The 9,049-nt window shown below is 42.8% G+C and overlaps 1 protein-coding gene across 1 annotated transcript in view; it reads left to right on the forward strand.

Moving 5' to 3' along the window:
* ell (elongation factor RNA polymerase II) overlaps nt 1-8,433 on the forward strand; it is a 32,149-nt gene extending 23,716 nt beyond the window's left edge. Inside the window, exons 5-12 of the mRNA XM_039811384.1 lie at nt 357-607; nt 748-872; nt 3,738-3,819; nt 5,535-6,165; nt 6,582-6,648; nt 6,844-7,021; nt 7,237-7,281; nt 7,373-8,433. Of these exons, the coding sequence (XP_039667318.1) occupies nt 357-607; nt 748-872; nt 3,738-3,819; nt 5,535-6,165; nt 6,582-6,648; nt 6,844-7,021; nt 7,237-7,281; nt 7,373-7,477 (1,484 nt within the window). The 3' untranslated portion in view covers nt 7,478-8,433. The remainder of the gene's footprint in view (nt 1-356; nt 608-747; nt 873-3,737; nt 3,820-5,534; nt 6,166-6,581; nt 6,649-6,843; nt 7,022-7,236; nt 7,282-7,372) is intronic.
* The last annotated feature ends 616 nt before the right edge of the window (nt 8,434-9,049 follow it).

Consider the following 9,049-nt stretch of genomic DNA (forward strand, 5'->3'; position numbering starts at 1 on the left):
CCTAAATATATTTCTGGCTGAGATTACTATTTTTTTCTTCTTAAGAAAACAAACAAGTATTGGCTGCCAGCCAACAAGTCACTTGAGTGCTTTTCTACCGGCACTGGTTTCACTGCTAGATTGTAGTACTAAATTCCTCCTGTTATTTTTAAATTGTCAGTTATAGTAAACTGTACAAATCTTTTCTTTAGAATGACCACCCTAAAAACTATTTGGTATGAAATAAAATTGTCAATTATCAAATAGAAAAATGAGAAAACAAAATGGTTTCAGTGTTAACAGAAAATCCTGTGATCACACTGACAAGACTGTTCCTTATCCAACTTACTAATGCCTGTAACTTCTCCACACCTCAGGTAAGAAGGTTCAGATCCGGAAACCGGCACCTGGCCTCTCGGACGTCGCCCCGTTGCGGAGGACCTCTCGGCCGGTCATCATCTCTAGCAGTACGCTAAAGAAGGGCACAGCTCAGCACAGGCCGCTGCGGGAGCGCCTCACACACCTGCTGGCCCTCAAGCCTTACAAGAAGCCTGAGCTGATCCTGAGGTTGCAGAAAGATGGCCTCTTGCCATTAGACAAGGACTCCCTGGATAGCCACCTGCAACAGGTCTCACACACACACACACACACACACACACACACACACACACACACACACACACACACACACACACACACTGCCCTCCGGTGCCTCTCGCCAACTGCAGAGGCAAGTAGACTTACCCATGCCTCTTTCTCATTTCCTAGGTGGCGAACCTGAATGGGAAAGACAACACCTTCACATTGAAGGACTTTTTGTATAAGGAGATTCAGAAGGACTGGCCAGGCTACACAGAAGGAGACCAGCAGCTTCTTAAGAGAATCCTGTTTAAGTACGTCAGAGTTGTGGATAACTCTCACTTTAAACCCACACATCACCCTATTCTGATGATGATTCTCATCAACTATAAATCAGTCATACTTATATCAGTCCAGTCTACTGTCCTATAAATGGTCAGTTCTTTGTTTTGTTTTTTGGCAAGGTATGTGACAGAGCATACCAGCAGCCCGCGGTCCCTTAGCTTCTGAGCAACAATAGACAATATTGTAGCATTGATAGATTTTTTTTTTTTTTTTTTTGCGTGCGACTTTGGTACATCAGATTGACTTCCATTGTGTTTGCTTTAGCTGGGTAGACTGTTGTCAAGTTTTATAGATTTGTGACATTGCAAAGCACCTTGTTTTGTTGTTGTGTTGACACTGTGGCGAGGGTGAGGCCACAGGGTGATGGCTCTGGTATGTGAGCATCGTAGAGCTGCCAAGCTTTGTAGAGAAATGGCCTTCTAAAGGACTGACAGCTGTATGCAAAGTATTTCCCTTTTTAATATCTTTGTACATAACCAATGGAGATTGTGGTGTATGAGATATGATAAGGAAATATAAGGCTGCCTTGGATTGAATTGTGTGCACTTGAAATTATGTAATGCATGAGGTATGGTTGTGTAAAGCCCACCCGTGCTATTTGTTACACTGGCAGGTGTGTTTCTGTGCATCCACAGGAAGTTTTCTGTGTGCTCCACTGAATTTTGTCTAAGTGTTGTATTTGTTGACAGCATGAGCTGCTGGCCCTCTTCCCAGTGGAAAAATCTGGTTTCTGAGGATCTGGGCCACTAAGGAAAAGCAAGCTCCCAGCTTAGCTATATATAGACCAGGCAGCAATGCTCCAGTGCTCAGTTTGTGTTTATGTAGTGGACTCAAGAATAGCTCCTATTCTCCATGATGAGCTTGGTTTTACCTGTGGGTAAACTCTTAAGGCAGCTAACATGTTTGCTTTGTGTTGATACTGCTACTGACATAACATTATGGTATGTTTATGTTGTATTGGGTTTTTGAAAGGTGTTTTAATTTTTGGTATTTTATTCTCATCTACATTGATAGAGAACTAAAATTCATATGTATGCATCCATCCATCCATCCCAAAGTTGGCATTTATTTATTACTATGTACTTGGATTTCATTTATTTCTGGCCACTGTGTATTTTTGTATGCATAGTCACACATACTTGCTTCCTATCCGTGTGTCTCACTTTTAACTATACTTTGAGCTCGGTTTGTGAGTTTATCAGCTGACTAATAGCCTCCCACCTAATACCACCTCACCCTCCCCAGCTCCTCCAGAGTTCTGAGCTAATGCAGTCAGTCACGCAGGAGTAGCACAGCAACACGACCGGAACGCACATGATTCAACAGTGTTCCAGCACATGCTGATTCGTGTGTGAGGGGGCGCCCGTCCAAGGTTCAGCCATATCGTTTCGGCCTGCTGTCTCACTCGTAGCACATGCTTGTCTATCGGACTGTCCCCCCCCCCACACACACACACACACACACACACACCTCTCTCTGATTTTAACTAGGGTGGGGAATTGACTAGACTTGGTGTACCCAACTGCCCCCTTCTGATAATGTCATCAGCTGGGACAGCAGCATCTCTGCATGTACAAAGTGCTTTTTAACATGTCATGTTTGTGGCAGTGGCTTCTTTGTTTGTGCAGTAAACCTTTTAAACCAGAGCTAGAACTGTCTGATCAAGGAAGCATACTGAAATTCCGCTTTTAATGATAAATTCTTCACTGTGTGTACATCTGTTTTAAAACAAGACTGGCTCAACGGGATGGTTGTCATGCTGAGAATTAACCACGACTTGGCAGAGTTGGTTAAGCACTGTTTATCTCAGTTGGATAGCTGTTATTTGGCACCAATCTTTTGTTTTGACACTTCTGCTGTTCGACAGATTATTCTGGTACATAATGAGGTCCGAGTTTAGTGCATCATAATCAATCTGAGGCTCTGTTCACACGTGGCACGAAGATGGTTCTTGGCTCATAATACAGGTGTAAAGACCGAGTGAGGTGAGGTCAGGGATCGAGTGGTATGAAAGTACACAAGTACAAGTGGTATGGAAACAAGTAGTGCAATATGTCCCTGATCCCATCGGAAAAAAACACGTAGTTAACTTCGTACTGTGCGTATTGTCTGGTAAACCTCCCAAACATCCATACCCAAAGTGCGCTGCAGCACCATATTCTGTCTCTCTGGCTTTCTCTCTGTCAATGTTGAGTGTCATGCCACTTTCAACTAGCTGCCAAAATTGCTAAATGTCTGTGAGATGACTACTCTTCTGTAGAAAAGAAAATACAGCAGAATTGGACTAGGAAACTGGTAAACAAATTTAATGATTGAAGTTTTTTTTTTTTCTGTCCATTTTTGAACACGAAGTGTGTGCTTATGATAAAGTGCTGCTCTGTCAAGTAGGCCCTTATTTGCTCTGTTGTCATGGCTACCCTCTCAGCTTCACAAAGCAACAGTTGTCACTTGTTTTTAAATGTCCTTTATGATTCTGTAGAATTGGCTTGTCACTGAGGAAATGGCAGCTATGGAGTTTGTACTTTTTGCTCGAGTATTCTCAAGCTCAAAGGGCACAAATGGACATGATGGCTTTAGCTTCTGATGTGTTGGTCAAACCAGTAAGAACCAGTAAGCGCCACCAGTCAGATATACTGTAGCTGAAGGCTCGGACGTTGCTGCATTAGTGCAGATGGAAAGGCTGTGTACCTCAACAGGTAGTTGGACAGACAAAGTAGTGTTCCTGCAGCGCTGGTATGCAGTTTAGTTTAGATTCTGCAGAAATGACACCAATTTTTTATTTTTATTTTTTGGATTGTGTGCATTTGTTCATACATGCATGTGTTCACTCTTAGAAAACAGAACCAGGCCCAGAACAGCTCTGCCCCTCCGCTGGAGAGCCCGCCCAAAGAGCTGGCCAGCAGCTCGCCATCTCAGGTAAGCTTCCCGTTTGCTCTTCTACCTTTCTCTCCCTTCCACACACATTTGCTTTTATCCCTAAGTTTCCACTCTGCTCTCAATCGTGTAATGTGAACGTCTTTCAAGTACTTTTTGGGCTATTGAAAAAAAATATTTTGCATTTATTTCATAATTTTATTAGTAATTTCTAATAGGTTACTGAGCTTTCAAACTGCTTGATGTTAATTCAGTAGAGTGTAAACACACTCTGCATAGCTCATCTTTAACCAGAGCCTGTATGCCTTCAGCTTTTCCAGTTGATCCGGTAGAAATGGTAGGGGAACTTTTCCACCTTTTCTACCCGCAGCCTGCTAACTGGGCTGTCCCTGCAGTCTGCTGGTTTCTGCTCTTTACCATGGAGGGTTTTTCTAAATCATCTGGCTCCCTCTAAACGGATTTCGGTTTCCTCTCTTGTCTTTTCAGTGAATTTCATTTGCAGTACGTGTTTTCTTAACTGTTTCCAGTTGAACAGAATTATTTAACCAATTGTTGTTTTGAGCTCTTCAAGAACCTTTTAAAATAAAATATACACAGTTTTGCATGTGTACCAAAGCTTTGTTATGAAACCAAATGGCCCCCATGGTACATCTTATTTTAGTGAAACTCATTGCATAATTCAATTTTTAATATTTCTTGTCCTGCCGCTCTGTTTTTAGGTCAGCCCACACTCCCGAGATTACCCATTGTTTGCACTTCCATTAGGTAGAGGAAGGAGGAGCTGCTCGGTTTATATTAATAGCTCCTTCCTCTAAGATTCTTCTCACCTCAGACACCTCTATGTATGGCCCTTCCTTTCCACTCCCTCCCTCAGTAAACACAGTACACAAACACAAGCAAACAGTACCCCAGGCTCTCTTTTAGATTCATTGGTATAAAAAGAGCGCACCACAGCAGGTAAAGAGCTGTGGGTAAACCTCAGATAGGTGAGGGATGGATCAGGGAGAGCTGCAAGGCAAACAGGGCGAGACCATGTCCACACAAAAACCGATAAATGCAAAAATAACTAGCTTTTTCGAAAACGTTTTCCCGTTTACACTGGAATACAGAAGTCAAATCTAAAATCTCTCCATCTTCATCTTTTGTTAGGTCCCACTTTGTTCTGCCGCCTCATGCTCGCCAGGATCACAGAAATTTGGCCTTGTTTTCCCTGTCTGCACTATATTACAGCGTTGTTTTTTTCCGCTCTGCAGTGTTGTTATATAGCAGTTTTTGGGTGTAAAAAAATAAATAAATAAAAGTGTAGGAAGATGACCCATAAAGTGTGGAAATAGTCTTCTTTAAGACCCAAACGGAACTCTTCACTGGTTCTGCTGTTACAGAACCCCAAAGTATCCTGTTGGGATAGCCAACACACAGTGATTGGGTCAGCCACTCCCAAAGACATTAGTGTGGACTGGGTCTAACAGGACCTGTAATTCTAGTCTGTAATTTAATCCCTGGCATTGTTTAAAAAAAATAAAATAAAGGCCGTTCTGTTCTCAGTGCTGCTCTTTATTTCTCAGTGTTCTTTTCTCCATCTATCTGCTCGTACTAGATCCTCTTCTCTGTACACTCCCTTGTCATCCTCTCTTCAAACCATTTTTGTTTGCTCAGACCATGATTGCATTTTTTTCTTGCTCTCTCCTGAGGTGAATTGAATTCATATTGAATCCCATTTCAGGTTCTGCTACTAAAACTGCTATTTTCTTTGCCAGAAACGGCCCCCTGCGGACTTCATCGACCCTCTTGCCAACAAAAAGCCCAGGATATCGCATCTCGCCAGCAAAGCTGCAACAGCCCCAGTTAATGGCAAGCTCAGCTCCTCCAACGGGAGAGGGGAGGCAGGTGGAGCGCAGGCAGGTGAAGCGCAGGCAGGCGTGGCGGTTTCTATGTCAGACGGCGGCTTGACGTCCAGCTCCCAGCAGCTCCCCGTGCTGGACATCCCTCGTCCTTTCGAAGCACTGTCGGATGTCAGCAATGACTCCAGCCACAACGGGAGAGATTGTGACTCTCAGGAAACCGCTGTGTCCGAGAGGCTCGGCCAGCCTCCTTCGTTGTTCTTGGGCTCGACGATGCTCACCGCGCCCAGCATCGGCACGTCCTCTCCTGGGCACACGGGCGCCGACGGCCCTCGGGACAAGAGTCCTTCATCCTTCAACAACAAGTCCAGGAAGAAGTCAAAAAAGCATAAAGACAAGGAGAAGAGCAAAGATAAGGAGAGGGTGAGAGAGAGGGCGCAAGCGAAGGAGAGGAAGAGTCGTGGGGAGCGTGTGCCTGAGCCTAACCGAGCCTGTGGGATGAGCCCAGGAAACCTCACAAGCAACAGTATTCCACACAAAAGCACAGGTGAGAGGAACAAAAACACACACCATTCTTCTGCACAAATTGTCTTATTTACTACATTCAGTTTCACAGCTCTTGCATCAGGTAAGAGCTTTCTGAATAAAAGTAGTACTTTCATATGTGGATGGACACCAGTTAGTCATCACTAGGAGTAGGTGATGTGTCATGTAGCCAGTATGTGACTCACCGATTTAAACTGTTTAGCTTTATGCCTTCAATAACCTTAAATACACGCCTGTGAGTCCAACTGACAGATAGTATCTAAAGAGAATTAATGATGGAAACAATAACTAATTATAAATAATGATCCTTTTGTGGTGTTGCCTTTCCAGTTGTTTTTCTCTCTTTCAGGCAGAGACGCAACAAACATAACTTATTCAGATGAATTCCCTTTTCTAACTGTGTGACTCTGTTTTCAGATCTAAATGGGATGTGCAACAGTACCAGTATTCCTACGTCATCACCTGAGGTGGCAGACTATTTAGTGTGAGTATTTAACACCGTTTTAGACTTTAAAAAAAAACCTTTTCTTCTTAAAAAAAAAAAAAAAAGTCGGTACCTCTCATTAAGTCTCCCTGTAATAACCATTGTTCCTCTCACTGGCGTGCCAGTGTTGACTTTCTACGTACAGTATACTGTGTGACTTTCTCCCAAAGTAACTTTCTCTTATTTCCATCCCAGGAAGTACACGGTGATCGGCTCTCCGGAGCAACGTCAGAGGTATAAAAACGATTTCAACGCAGAGTACAGCGAGTACCGGGGTCTGCATGCTCGGATAGAGGGCATCACCCGGCAGTTCACTGTGCTGGACAATGAGCTCAAACAGCTCCATCAAGGCACAGACAACTTCTTTTTTTTTGTATTTTTTTTTAAAAAAAGCACGCACACAAATCTGCTATTTTTGTTAGAAAATATTCTTAACTAGCAAGATGGCCTTCAAGTTTTATTCATATCCCTTATCCTTTTTGTGTGTGTGTGTGTGTGTGTGTGTGTGTGTGTGTGTGTGTGTGTGTGTGTGTGTGTGTGTGTGTGTGTGTGTGTGTGTGTGTGTGTGTGTGTGTGTTCTCTCCACAGACAATCCACAATCAGATACTTCAAGAGTATCATAAAATAAAAAAGGTAAGTTTGAAGTCCTGCTCTATCAGATATTGATGGCTTAATGTACGTTAGCAGATGATCAGATTGTGACTCTCGTTCATGTCCCTTGCAGACTAATCCAAACTATAGCCAAGAGAAGAACCGCTGTGAATATCTACACAACAAACTGGCACATATAAAGAGACTTATTGCCGAGTACGATCAACAGCAACTTTAAAAGTAGTTAGTAGACATTGTTTCCCTGTTGTCTCTGGAAACCAAGCAGATAAAGGAAAACTCTGGATTCTGCCTGTGCTAAAAAAATAAATAAAAAGTTGTCATGGAAGACGCCATGAAAGGAGTATTCCACTCATTGGGGCCAAAGGCTCTAATGAGGACTAAGCAGGACACGCAATCTTTTTTTTTTTTTTTTTTTTTTTCTCATTTCTTTTTTTGGAAGATGGGGTGTGCCTAGAGTGGCCAGGCCCGTCTGTGTAGTTACAGTGCATTAAGAAAAATAGGTTCTGTGTGGCTTTTGTTTTTCTCAACAGCCCACCCTGCTTATAGTGCACAGAGGTCTGAACGAGTCAAACATGGAGACTCTGCTACTTTCTTGGGGACACGGAGATGAAAACTGCAGATTGTATGCCAAATGCAACTCATGTTTTTTGTTTTTGTTTTTTTAGTAAAGAAATGATGCATCAGTTTTCCCCACATGCTGAATCGAATGGTTATGACGTTGGAAGTTATTTCTCCGTTTTTTTCTTCTTTCTTTTTATTTATTTTTGACACTTAAATTGGGGGGAATGAGTCTGTTTTACACTCCTCAATATCAGTACTTAAAAAGCTGTCTCTCTTTTTCTGTCCTCACATCTTGAATGTCAGCCAGTATTTTATTCAGAAGCTGCCTTGCCCATCTAATTGTCATTCTGTTGGCATTAATTATTTTTCTTTCTTTTTTTTTAAAGCTGTGCAGATATCACTATTGGTTAAATCAAGCAGAGGCATCTTAAATGCACACAGTCGGACGCAGGTTTGTGCGTATGTTTGAAAGTTTCCAGTCACTCTTGAGCTGTAGATTTTCTTTTGAGCGCGGTCCTCACTCGGGCCGTGACGAACGGCCGTGCACGTTCATCGGTTACAGCGTGTGGTCCTTTTTAGTTATATCATCATAATGTATCGGTCAAAAAAAAACTAGATTTAGCTCTTAATTGGTTGTCTCTCCAGTTGAGGTCATGATGGCGTTTGTAGCAAATAGAATTATTCAAAGTTATCTGAAGAGTTGATTGCCAGCTCTGCCCTTCATCACGCTTCAGAAGATCCTGTAATTGTAAGATGATGCAGACGACGAGGGGGAGGGGGGGGGTCGGCAGGCTTTTTTTTCCATCTTTAACTTTAAAACATGATCAACAGATCTGATATCTCCTAAGTTACCACCATTGTCCCCTTTTTCTAATTATGTTAAAATAGTATTTACAGTGTCTTTAAAAAAAAAAAAAAAAAAAAAAGACCACATTTTTTAGTTTTGTCTGCTCACTGACCCACGTGCTAGTCCATCGAGCCGACTGTTAAGACGAAGCCATGCCTGATCATCTCCCAGGCGGAGGCCTCTCGGAGGAGGAAGGCGCTCACCTGCGACCAGTTTTTGCCTTTTCCAAATGTGATGTCAGATATTCACGGAGGTTGACCTGAGATCTACTTCCCGGATCAGCGCTCCACGCGCGAGAAGCGTCGAGACGTATCCGAACTAGAACTGCTGTATCGGAACTTAACCTGACGAACAAAGCCAGTTGAGTTTAAGTCAGCGAAT

This window comes from Perca fluviatilis, chromosome 9 (genome assembly GCF_010015445.1).
Source record: "Perca fluviatilis chromosome 9, GENO_Pfluv_1.0, whole genome shotgun sequence".
NCBI lineage: Eukaryota > Metazoa > Chordata > Actinopteri > Perciformes > Percidae > Perca > Perca fluviatilis.